Source organism: Triticum dicoccoides, chromosome 2B (genome assembly GCF_002162155.2).
Source record: "Triticum dicoccoides isolate Atlit2015 ecotype Zavitan chromosome 2B, WEW_v2.0, whole genome shotgun sequence".
Lineage (NCBI taxonomy): Eukaryota > Viridiplantae > Streptophyta > Magnoliopsida > Poales > Poaceae > Triticum > Triticum dicoccoides.
The window spans coordinates 159,557,574-159,570,426 of NC_041383.1; the positions used below are offsets into that span (position 1 = coordinate 159,557,574).

Here is a 12,853-nt window from a genome sequence, read left to right on the forward strand (position 1 = left end):
GTCTAATGCATAAGTGGCAAAAATACTAGCGGAGGAGGCCACTAGCCCGACAGAAGTTCAGGAGCAGCCCACTTCTGTCCACGCGTTTCTCAACGTCAGGAGGGGAGCATTCTACTGTAGCAATTTACAAACATCTCAAATTGGTTCTAATCCTACCAGTAGTATCAGCCCCAGGATTGAGAAAATATTCTCTTAAATTACTTTCTTGAAAACCAATCACCTGCACAATTTTTATATTTTATTTCTGTTGCCCTGAACCAATTGGCGTATCTGTTAGGAAGAGAAAAAAAAATAAACACCCAATGTTGAATTTCTGGATCCGCCACTGGTGTGCGCGCCCGTTCCTTGGCGCGCAGGTCGCCAAATAGGAGCACCCATGTTGGACAGTTTCTTCTCATTTCTCAATCTTCCACTATGTGGGCTTCTCTTCATGGGCTTCTTTGTTTCATTGGGCTCCTTTTGTCTTTGGTGGCCTCTTTGACTTGGTATTCTTAGCTTTTCTTCCTGTTTGACATGTTGATCATGACAACTAGCTTGGCTTTGGTTGATTTGGCAAGTAGGATTAAGTGGGACCTCATGGGTATAATTAAATATTCACACAACAAACCAAGTAGCAATGGCGGTGTGGCCTCGAGAGCGCCCCCACTACTTTCGCTATCCTATTTCTTTTTTTCGGAAATTTCATAAAGTGTACCTAAGTGTATCCCAGAGAAGCATACCCTACTGAAGTGACTTAGGTTTGATTTAAATCCGAAAATATACAATATTTAATCACCCCCTTAGATGGTTTTCGAGTTGACGTGTCAACCATTTAGGACGTTTTAGTGTTTATTGGCTCCCATTTGACCAACTCTAAGATTGGACACATACAAACTCCCTGGCGACTTGAGATTTGACATGTTAGGCATGCGACGATGGTCGCATGAGGGGATGTCATCATTGGGCAGCATGACATTGAAGGAGATGTTGAATGTGGATTGTGGTCTCCCGTTCTCCACTATGTGTGGAGCCCTCTACCTCGAGGAGTACGAGTTCAAGCATGGCAGTGCCACCTATCGTCTTTGCTCACCACCACGAGTTATCTCTTGTTTGTTGCACGATGTCACTTGTTGGTTTTCTTAACTCCCAGGACCAGTTGACCTCCAACATCAACAATTCGGTGTGCACAAGGCACCATCTGTTGACACAAGGGAGTAGAAGACAACTAAGCTACTGGAGGGTATTTCCTAATGCATGCAAGTAGTAAAATTGTGTGTGTGTGTGTGGGTGGGGGGGGGGGCTTGGAAGAAGGCGGCGATAGTCAGATCGGTCAAAGGAGGTTAAAGTCCTAATCAACATATATTTGGCTTAAACCCACATCAATCTACACCACATCATCTTGTAAACCTCCTAAGGTGATGATTTATTAGATATTATATATTTGAAATTGAAAACTGATTTTTTTCTCCCATTTTATTTTTAAGGAAACTTTTTTTAGGTGTTTTTAAGGAAACTTTCTTCCATTCAATGTTTTGTTTAGAATATTCGGTTTTTCCAAAAAAAAAAGATTTTTTTTAGAGATCCAAAAAACTGAGTATTCTTCCTACCAGGCCGGCCTGTAATACGAACCCGCTAGTCAACAGCAAGGCCCATGTAATTTGGGCCCAGAGCTATTGACCTCCCTCTCTCTCTCTCTCTCTGTCTCTCTCTCTCTCTCCCGCAGCTCCACTTCCTCCTCGGCCGCAGCCATTGTCTTCTGGCTCATATCTCCCCTTCCCCTCCCCTCCTCGTTCCCCTCAGACGCGATTAAACCCCACCTCGCCTAAGGCTGCCGGCGGCGAGCCCCGACCGGAGCAGGGATCGAGCGAGCAGAAGGGGGAAAGACATGGGGACCCTCGGGCGCGCGATCTACACGGTGGGCAAGTGGATCCGTGGAACGGGGCAGGCCATGGACCGCCTCGGATCCACCATCCAGGGCGGCCTCCGCGCCGAGGAGCAGGGTAATCATCCATCTCCGCGTCCGTCTCCCCCTCAGTCCGGTCACCCCTTGCTCCCTACGGGCTCTCTATCCATTTCGATTTGGCGCAGCCGTAGTATTGGCTGGTAGCCGGTCGTCAATTGTCGCACTCAATAGTTTCGGAGATGTTCGGTAGCAGATCAGGTTGACTCAGGGCACCCGTATTCTTTGATAGCCTCAGAACTTTTGGGATTCTTATGGGGGCGAATGAAACTGGAATAGAAATTGGTACTGCCATACTGGTAATGTGACTCGAGAGTTGAAATGGGCCTAACATTTAGGGTTTGGTGCTATCGCTCCAGGTTTGCTGTTCTGTTTGTTGACTTGCAGTATTGTCAGTTATCGATAAAATGTAGTATCGCAATCTCTTATTCTCACCTTCTAAATTAGCTGTAAGTTAAGCATAATAAGGCATTGTTATGGTGACCATACTGACTTTTTTGTGGGAGTGCTGTATTTCGCGTGTCTGTCAAATTGATTATCTATTTAACTTATGTCCCATAGCATCACGAACAACGCCATTTCCTGTTTGAGTTAGGCCCAGTGCTATAGTTGGTGGAAATTAACTGTCAACATGCTTTATCTGGTAAATGACCAGGAATTGAATGCATGGATAACAACAATGGGTAGTAGTTTCCCTTCACTATTTGAAGGCTCCTGTGTACCTATCTTGATCGATCATTGTAGAACCATGAGGCATGAGCTACTTTGGTGAGATTCAAAAAACTTAATTTCTGACCTATGGATAACAACAATGGGTAGTAGTTTCCCTTCACTATTTGAAGGCTCCTGTGTACCTATCTTGATCGATCATTGTAGAACCATGAGGCATGAGCTACTTTGGTGAGATTCAAAAAACTTAATTTCTGACCTGTGGTTACCCTTTTCTATGTCTTTATCAGTGTCAAGGCATCGTACAGTCATGAGCATATTTGATAAGGAGCCAAGGATCAACAAAGATGTTTTTGTTGCTCCCAGTGCATCTGTCATTGGTGATGTTGAGATTGGACATGGATCATCGATCTGGTATGGCTCCATTTTGAGAGGTAAACACTTCACCTGGCTAACCATGGTCATTCATTATCCTGATTATTTTCTTCTCTTGTTCGCATCAATGATTATTTTTGAACCAGGAGGTTCTCTAGGTGTCGATGTATTACATAAAATTTTATTTTCTAAATGAACATGACTTTGACCGTATGGTGCTCAGAATGGATAGTAGTATGACCATTTTGTTGTTTTCTGTTCTTGCCTTCAGGTGATGTCAACAGTATTCGTATTGGATCTGGATCAAATATACAAGACAACTCCCTTGTACATGTTGCAAAGACTAACATTAGCGGGAAGGTCCTTCCGACAATCATTGGAAGCAACGTTACAGTAGGTCAGTAATCCTAGCTCATTCTATATTTATATATGTAAGCAACTACAACATGCTACCAATATTTTGGTTTACCTCATTTTCAAGACAATTATGCTATGGCGTCATTTACAAAAATAAATAAATATAAATCTGTTCTATATCTCATCCTCGTGATTGATTTGTGGATTTAAAACGCTGAGCTTCATTTTGTCTTGATGATTGACTCTATTATAATACTGCCTAAAGTAATAAATTTCTGCCAGGTCATAGTGCTGTTTTACATGCATGCACCATTGAGGATGAAGCTTTTGTTGGTATGGGCGCCACTTTGCTTGACGGAGTGGTTGTTGAAAAGCACAGCATGGTTGGCGCCGGATCTCTTGTCAAGCAGAATACAAGGATTCCTTCTGGGGAGGTTATTTTCTTGTTGTCTTGATAAGCCAGTTTTTAGATGGTCATTATGCATCAACTGTCATCATTATGTTATTTAACAGTATTGGCTGCAATCATGCATTATACTAAGATGTCATTCTTCACGACATGTTGATTAGAAGATTGTCATACTCCTGGCTGAAAAATGACATATATAGATTTAAATGGTTTTAGATTAGAGTTATGTTCTTGCAAAGAACAGTTTGTAGTTAAAACTCTTTAGGAGTACAGTTAATAATGTTCAGGAAACCTTTCTATTGGAGAACAATCAATCTGGAAGCTCAATAATGTTTAATACTAGCTCAATTTCTAGGTTAGACTTACGTTTTTGCAAAGAACAGTTTGCTGTTAGAACTCTTTATGAGCACAGTTAATAAATCTGTCTGGTGTCAGGAACCATTCTGTTGAAGAACAATTTGTCTGGAAGCTCATATTCTGGATTTATTAATTAATTTAACTGGTTATTCGGCAACTCGAAGACAAGGATGTTCAGCTTTATATTTTGAAATGAAAAATCTATCTTGTGTGACTCTACTGAATCATACGTCTTCCTTCATGATTAGGTCTGGGTTGGTAATCCTGCCAAGTTCCTAAGGAAGCTGACAGAGGAGGAGATCACATTCATCGCCCAATCGGCAGCCAACTACATCAACTTAGCTCATGTTCATGCCACTGAGAATTCCAAGAGCTTCGACGAGATTGAGCTCGAGAAGAAGCTGAGGAAGAAGTTTGCTCACAAAGACGAGGAGTACGACTCAATGCTCGGAGTGGTCCGTGAGATCCCGCCGCAGCTCATCCTCCCCGACAACATACTCCCAGACAAAGCACCGAAAGCAGCTGTCGCTCACTGAGATCAAGCCCCTCGTAGGGATGCTTTGATTTTGATAAGTGGCGACCTGGAACATTTGACGTATGTTTTGGTCTTGTTCTCTGTTTTTTCATGCCCAATAAGATTTGGGTCGAGCGCTGTTGTAGGATCGACCGCATACAGTACCTCTCTTTCACATTGCAATGAAGAGGAGCCCGGGATCACTTTTACACCTTCTGTATGAAGTGCACATTGTTCAAGCAGTCCTGTCTTGTACTCTAGAGTGCATCTTAATTGTGATCTGTTTGTTTTTAAATGGCTTACAGTGATTCAATCTTCTATCTTTGCCCCTTGTTTTTTACTGTTTACCAATTGGCTTCCCTAATGATCACCAAATTTTAGAGACATCGGCAATGTTGAAACATGCTGCTGCTAAATTTCAATTTTCAGTTTCATCCATTTTCAATTAAAAGTCAAATTAAATCATGTGGATAGTATTGGATTCAAATTTGTTGTGAATACTAGATTTTAGCAACTGGAGTATTTACAAAATGTTGTTTACTTGTTTTGTGATGTGTATATCTTATTTGGATTTGAAATTTTGTTCTAAGTTATATGCATGCTGTGTTGATATTGTGTACATTTATTGAGATGAGATTTTTTATGATTATCAAGCATGCTAAGTATGCTTTTACTGCACTAGGACACCTCAGCAACATGATTTATTTGCTCTCTTTTCTTACACAAAACTAAATCTCATTCAACTACCTCTGACCAATAGCAGTAAAGCTCTAAACTCTCAAGCCCCTGCCCTCTCACTTGCCGGCAGCCATGGCAGCAGCCCGGAGCTTCTTGGCGTGCTCCACCGCCATGTCGACGAGCGCGTCCGTCACCACCCCGTTCGCCGCCGCGGCTTCACCGAACCGCCCCGCCCACGCGGCCAGCAGCGGGGTCCTCCCCTCGTCGACCAGCCGCACGCCGAACAACCTCCGCAGCGCCTCGAACCAGAACAGGTTGCTCCCGAGCACGACGTCGACGTACCCCACGGCGTCACCGCCGAAGAAGGCGCGGCCATCCGAGCACTCTTTGAAGGCCTGCTCCAGTCGCGCCACCATGTCGGCCGCCTCGCCTGCCGGCTCCGCGCGCTCCTCCTAAGTCGCGGCCATCATGACGCGGCCCCACGCCGGGAACAACTCGCCGTCGACGTAGGCGGCCCAGAACCGCGCGGCGGCGCGCTCGCGGGCGCCGGCGGGGAGGAGGGCCGGCGCGCCGGGCCACGCCTCGTCGACGTAGTGCAGGATGACGAGCGACTCGCAGACGGGTCTGCCGGCGTGGATGAGCACGGGGACCTTGCGGTGCACCGGGTTGGACGCGAGGAGCAGGTCGCTCTTGGCGGCGAGGTCCTCCTAGACGTACTCGTAGCGCACGCCCTTGGCGTCCAGCGCCATGCGCACGCGCGCCACGAACGGGCTCAGCCGCAGGCCCAGCAGCTTCACGTCTCCTTCGCCACCCGCCATTGCTGTCGTTTGTTTCCTCCTCCTCCCTGTCGATCCCTTGGCTCCTGGTCTGCTTTCAGTTAGTTCTCTGTGAAAGAATTAGTAGTAGTGAGCACCGAATTTCTGCTGGTATTTTTATAGCAGAAAGTTAACTGCTTTGGCACTCGGTAACTAGTCAGCATTTTCTCCATGGAATTTCTGGGACGAGGGTGATTGCTGTTTGACACTCGTCTCCTCCAGACGTTTATGGCACTCTCCTGATCGACTGACTCTGAAGTCTGAACCTTCAACTTGTTGGTTTCAGGCTTTCGTCAAAAGCAGGACAAAGGACTTGGCTGTGTTGAAGTGATGGCGGAAATTTTTAGAGAAGAACAGACGGACAAACGAAGCTGAAGGTTCAGGCCAACTCCAATTTGTTGGTTTCAGGCTTTCGTCAAAAGCAGGACAAAGGACTTGGCTGTGTTGAAGTGATGGCAGCAATCTTAGAGAAGAACAGACAGACAAAGCTGAAGGTTCAGGTAACTCCAACGCACGACCATAAATGAACTTTCGTTTCGTCCGGACTTCGTTCTTTTGGGGCAGGAAAACGGTCACGGTCGTCCGCTTGCAGTCGTGCGGCCGACGATGCGCCTAACAGGCCGACTGCACCCTAAACTGTCCATTTTTTCGGACGTGAATGTAAACCCCTAAAAAAACCCAAATAAGCATTGGAAATAACTAAAAAACATTTATACACATTAAAACGTCCGCATTACCCAAATTCAGCACATTAATATAAATAAAAACATTTTAAAAAAACTAGATCAGGGTCGTCGTCGCCGCCGTGGCCTTCCGTAGCCGTCGTCTACTCATCTCGTTGTCATCGTTGCCGATGAGGTCGACGAATGGAGGTGGCTGTCAGAGGTGGGATGGCTTCCCCTGCCAGGGCGGAGGCACCTGCACGACCTTTTTGCGCGGCAGGTATGGTGACCACTGGCCGGCGTCCACCTCGGGTGTGCACGGCGCGGTCTCCGTCCACGTCCAGGACTACCTGACCAATGTCGGGTTTCATTCCGTCGGCTCCTCCGTCGCCACCTCTGGCGGTACCTCCTCCATGGCCTCCTCCTTGATATAGGCGTCGAGCTCAGGGGAAGCGACGTCACCGGCCGCTGACAGGGCCATCATCTCCTCGAGGCCCTGTCATTGGCGCTCGTCGTGGGTGTGGAGGGACTCCTCCATCACATGTCTCATGAGGCTCTCCTGCGGCGGCCGTCATTGGCTCGGGTGGTGGCAAGGACGGAGACGAAGATGGTGTAGGGGTGAAGCCGCGAACCAGCCTGCACCCGCGTTGCTAGGGCGTGCTGGGAGCGCGCGCACGGTGGTCAGAGCGCGCTCTGTGGGCGTCCTACAAAGTACGACTGCCGCCGGATGCCGTGCTCGTCGGGGAGCCACGTATCCCATAGCGGCGAGTCAACGGCGTACCTCCAGTCGTCGATGAGGTCCGGGGGCAGGCGAGCGCGGCGACGATTGATCTCCTCCTGGCGGGCGCGGCCGCTCACCGAGGCCGAAGGGATAGGCACCCGATCCGCGAAGAGGTGCCAGTTGTTGGGGAGGGGCACTTCGTCCCACAGCAACAGCGTGCACGTCTCCCGGTACCTCTTGCAGACCTCCGCCTTTACGTACGGCCGTTGGCGAGGTGGGGCGCTGTCCAGCGAGATATGGAATGCGGGCGGTGGAGGTGGAGTGAGGGAGCGGTGACGACGACCCGACCTCGTGGTCGTGCTCGTCTTGCGGCCGGGGAACCAGTAGCCCACCATTGTCGCCGGCGGGGAGGTGGAGGAGCGGCGAGCTAGGGTTTGGCTGTCGGGCTATGAGGGGGCACACGTCGCCGAAGTGGGGAAGTGGAAGTGTGGACTCCCACCGATCCACAGCTTCCACATTAAAAAAGACGATGACCGCTCGGCCGGGTGGCTGCCAAGTGGGGCCGCCCGCACATGCGCCGTAAATGTGGGCGGTGGGTGGTAGGTGGGCGGCTGCCACGCGGGCCTGAGGCGGGATGCAGAGCAAGCGCGTGGGCATCCATTCGTCGTCCATGTGAACAGAAATCCGACGGAAGTTTGTGCCGGAAATGGACGGGCCGAACGTGAAACGGACAGAAAATGAGGATGGGGTCGCGCGTTGGGCCATGTGGTCTCTCAGTTTTGGCTTAAATGGACAGGCACAGACAGGATGGGATCGCCAGTGGCGGAGGCAGGGGGTGCTGGCAGGGGCCTTGGCCCCCCTATGCTCTCACAAATACACCTATATGTACTCATAATTCTTCATTTGTCAGACAAAATTAGCTATGTTTAGATGATTTGATCCGCTCTAACATTATATGACATGTTTTGGCCGCCTCTATATTCAGTTTCTAGCTCACGTGTTGGAGTTGGCCTCATAGGACAAGATACAGAGTACAACACGGGTGTCAAGGTGTGCATAGCTAGAACTACAACGGAAGGTTCACGCAAGGTTCAGCATCACACCACATTTCTAGTTGTTCACAAAGAGAATTACTCCACTGGCACAGCTAGGACTAGCACCGAAAATAAAAGAAAAAGTTCTTTTTTTGAAAATAAAAAAGAAAAAGTTCTATGAGTAATAGTAGTGCACATTATCGGACATGGGTGTGCACAGGCCAAGCCACCCTCACTTCCCGGCCAATGGCAGCAGCTTGGCGTGTTCCACCGCCATGTCGACGAGCGCGTCTGTCACCAACCTCTTCGCCGCCGCGGCTTCACCCAACTGCTCGTCCCACGAGGCAAATACAGTAGTGGAGTGTTTATATAGCACAAAATTAACTACTTAAACATTTCTTGAGTACTCCATCTTAAAATACTTGTCGAAAAAATGATAAAAATGAATGTATCTAGAATTAAGATATGTCTAGATATATTTATTCCTCCGACAAGTATTTCTGGACGGAAGGAGTACTATTGTCTGGAATATGCACCGCACCTTGTGAGCCAGGCCGCAACGGCTAATTAGTCAACCCTAGTAGTAGTACACTAAAGTACATTAAAGTACTTACGCCAAAGTATAATGTCCAGAATGCCACACCAATGGACGAATGATATAACGACATCTCCAACGCAGATCTTACTTCTCCTTCAAATGTCCAGTCTGGACAAGTTTAGGCCTCTAAGAGCAACTCTAGCAGACCCCGTAAAAAGTCCTGACACGCAAAATAACCGTTAAATTGCGGGTCGGCGCAGAAAATCCCGCTCGAACAAACCTCGCAAACGCGGCCGGGCCGCAAATTTTTTTGAGGGGCACGGCAAATTTTTTACCCCAACCCATGAATACGCAGGCCCCCCTCCCCCCGCGGCCCCGTCGGTGCTCTGCATTTAGCGGGAGCAGTTGGCGGGGAGGACATTTCAGCCCGCGCTTTCCCCACCAACCACCTCCCCTCTCCCCCTCGCCCCGCCGCCGCCCAAGATTCCGGCGAAAGTAGCTGGCGGGAGCACGCCGAAAGGCTGCCACACGCACGAGGTTGCCCTCCGCCCCCTCCCCCTCCTCCTGCGTTGGCGGGCCGGGAAGTTGCAGACCTGCGGCCCTTCATCGCGGGCGGCCAGATTTGGCTTTCCCGACCGCTAGTGGCGCCGCCAAGCGATGGAATGATCGGGGAGCATCTTGCGCAGCCCCGGAAAAGGCGCATCGCCGCATGTAGGTGCGGGTTCGTCCTCTCGCCGCCGCCGACGGTTTGCGGGCATGGATTCGGCTGGCCGTCCGCCGGGCTCGGCGCTCGCGCAGAGGCTCTGTGGCTCGCCGATGCCGCTCATACAGTGCGACGATTGCGCACGGACAGCGCTACAGCTGACTTCGGGCATGCCGAAGCACCCGGGATGGGTGTTCTTCAAATGCGAAAACGATGGGGTACGTGCTGTTTTCATTCGGCTCATTTCGATAGCTCATTCTTTGGTTCAATTGCATTAACTCATTTCTAACATCATCATGCGTATAGGAAGATGGATGCTCATTTTGGTTTTGGGAAGGCGAATACATTGATTTATTGATAGAAAGAAACTTATTAGACGTTCGTGCACCCCTTAGTACAATCGAAGGCAATGAAGCGCCTGCATGTGCAACTAGAGGGGAAGCAACATCTACTTCTTTAGAACCAAAGAAGAAGAATGAAGAATGCAAGATCAAGAATCCGCAGATCAACAATGAGTGCATGGAGAAGATATTGCTTCAACTTGTGGGAGCAGTTATGGAAGCTGGAAATCTTCTAAAATGCATAATTGTGGTTCTTGTTTTCTTTGATCTTACTATTCTAGCAAAGATTTGGTGATGTCCTATGTATCCAATATTGTTGAAAAAGCAAAGAAATGCATTATGTTGTATCAAATTGAGGTGCAAATTTAGGTTTTGCGGGCCGGGGGGAACGTCGCCAGACCAGACCCCACAAAACCGACCAGTAAAAGAGAATATTCATGGAAGATGCTCTTTTACGGGTTGGCTTTGCGGGGTCTGCCTCTGTGGCCATTCGCGCCGGCCTGAAAACTGTTTTTCCGCGAACTGCAAACGCGTTTTGCGGGTCGGCGGGATGCCGGGTCTGCTAGAGATGCTCTAACATATACCCCTACTTTAGGTCAGACTCATTCGGATGACATAAATACGTCAATTCGGTCCCAAATATCGAGACGCGGAGTAGGGGAATTTGTCGCGTAAAACTCAGACAGACCGGCCCACCCATAAAACTTTCAAAGCTCGCGATTTCACCAAAACCATTGAAACTCAATGCTCTGCCTACCCGCATTCATGGCACGATGATCGATGCACCGTCCAAGGAGCCTCCCTCGGCTATAAAAAGTCGGCTGACAACCCTAAACCCTAGCCACCTTCCCTCTCCCCCCTTTCCCTACTCATCCATGTCATAGTCGCCTAGAGCTGAGCTCGCCTGTTGACCTCCCCCCACCGAGATGCCATGCCGCCACCCAACCTATTATGTCATGCTCTTGACCAAGTGGCACGTGCAGCTTGCCGTCGAGGAATGCACCTAAGTGGCGGGGCACGCGACATTGAGTTGCCACCGGCAAGGAACCGAGCCTGGAGGAGGAGAATGAGGACGACAACCCCATGGATCCCTTGGAGCAGGAGGGTGAGGAGGAACGGCGAGCCCATTGATCCCGTGGAGGAGGAGGATGAGAAGGAGGACGTCGATCCCATGGATCCCATGGAGGACATCGACCCCTATTGATCCCGTGAAGGAAGAGGATGAGAAGGAGGACGTCGACCCCATGGATCCCATGGAGGACATCGACCCCATGGGGCTCATGGAGGAGCTCGTGATCACCATCGATGCTACAGCCAAGGGTAGCGCGACACCATCTGCCTCCTCTTGTGGGAGGAGGCGAAGACGCAATACCACACAATGCGGGCTGAGGAGGCTGAGCACCTCGCGACATAGGTGCATCTCCCCGCCGAGCATGTCAACGCCATCACCCGTGGCTGAGCTCATCGCCGACCCCGTTGTTGTCACTGAAAAACCGCACTATCCTTGAGTCCCTTTAGTCTCACCGCGTGGTGGAAGCGAACCGCTGCGATATGGTCATCCACCATGCCGAACAAGAGCAACTTTCCACGAAGGAGGACTCTGATGATGAGAAGATGCCAGCAATTCACCACACTACCAATGACCATGAGATCGTTGTTGGGAAACGTAGCATGCAATTTCAAAAAAATTCCTACGCTCATGCAAGATCTATCTAGGAGACGCATAACAACGAGAGGGGGAGAGTGTGTCCACGTACCCTCGTAGACCGAAAGCGGAAGCGTTTGACAATGCAGTTGATGTAGTCGAACTTCTTCTCGTTCTGACCGATCAAGTACCAAACGTACGACACCTCTAAGTTCTGCACATGTTCAGCTCGATGACATTCCTCAAACTCTTGATCCAGCAGAGTGTCAAGGAAGTAGAAGAGTTCCGTTAGCGCGACAACATGGTGACGGTGATGGTGAAGTTATCCGCGCAGGGCTTCGCCTAAACACTACTGAATATGATCGGAGGCGTAAACTGTGGAGGGGGCACCGCACATGGCTAGGAATCAATGTTGTGTGTTCTAGGCGCCCCCTTCCCATGTATATATAGGTGGGAGGGGGAGAGAGGCAGTCTAGGGCGCACCCAAGTAGGAGGAATCCTACTTGGGCCCCTAGTCCAATTTGGCCTCCCCCTTTCCTTTTACCGGAAGGGGGAAAAGGGAAGAGAGGGAGGAGGAAGGAAAGGGGGGGACGAACCCCCTCCTCCTTCTCCTATTCAGCCTCCTTCCTTAGGGGGCGCGCCACCCCTTGTGGGCTGGTGTGATCCCCTCCTATGGCCCATAAGGCCCATTATTCCCCTGGGGGGTTCCGGTAACTCCACCGGTACTCCGATATGTACCCGGTACACTCCGGAACACTTCCAGTGTCCGAATACTATCATCCTATATATCATCTTTACCTCTCGACCATTTCGAGACTCCTCATCATGTCAGTGATCTCATCCGGGACTCCGAACAACATTCGGTCACCAAATCACATAACTCATATAATACAAAATCGTCATAGAACATTAAGCGTGCGGACCCTACGGGTTCGAGAACTATGTAGACATGACCGAGACACCTCTCTGGTCAATAACCAATAGCGGAACCTGTATGCTCATATTGGCTCCCACATATTCTATGAAGATATTTATCGGTCGAACCGTTATGATATTTGTCGGTCCGAATTGGACAAGGGGTGGTGTAGGATCGAAA

General features: G+C 49.4%; 1 protein-coding gene and 1 pseudogene across 1 annotated transcript; one reads left to right on the forward strand and one right to left on the reverse strand.

Moving 5' to 3' along the window:
* The first annotated feature begins 1,686 nt into the window (after positions 1-1,686).
* On the forward strand, positions 1,687-4,938 carry LOC119362759 (gamma carbonic anhydrase 2, mitochondrial-like). Its single transcript, XM_037628015.1, has 5 exons — positions 1,687-1,979; positions 2,899-3,042; positions 3,255-3,380; positions 3,623-3,774; positions 4,355-4,938. The coding sequence occupies exons 1-5, from the start codon at positions 1,865-1,867 to the stop codon at positions 4,640-4,642; spliced, it is 825 nt and encodes a 274-aa protein (XP_037483912.1). The 5' UTR covers positions 1,687-1,864; the 3' UTR covers positions 4,643-4,938.
* Positions 4,939-5,414: 476 nt separating this feature from the next.
* On the reverse strand, positions 5,415-6,130 carry LOC119360719 (annotated as a pseudogene).
* Positions 6,131-12,853: the final 6,723 nt, after the last annotated feature.

Coding starts and splice junctions, on each gene's coding strand:
- LOC119362759 (XM_037628015.1), top strand. CDS start 1,865: ATGGGGACCCTCGGGCGCGCGATCTACACGGTGGGCAAGTGGATCCGT. Junction 3,381..3,622: donor TGGAAGCAACGTTACAGTAG/GTCAGTAATCCT, acceptor AATTTCTGCCAG/GTCATAGTGCTGTTTTACAT. Junction 3,775..4,354: donor CAAGGATTCCTTCTGGGGAG/GTTATTTTCTTG, acceptor CTTCATGATTAG/GTCTGGGTTGGTAATCCTGC.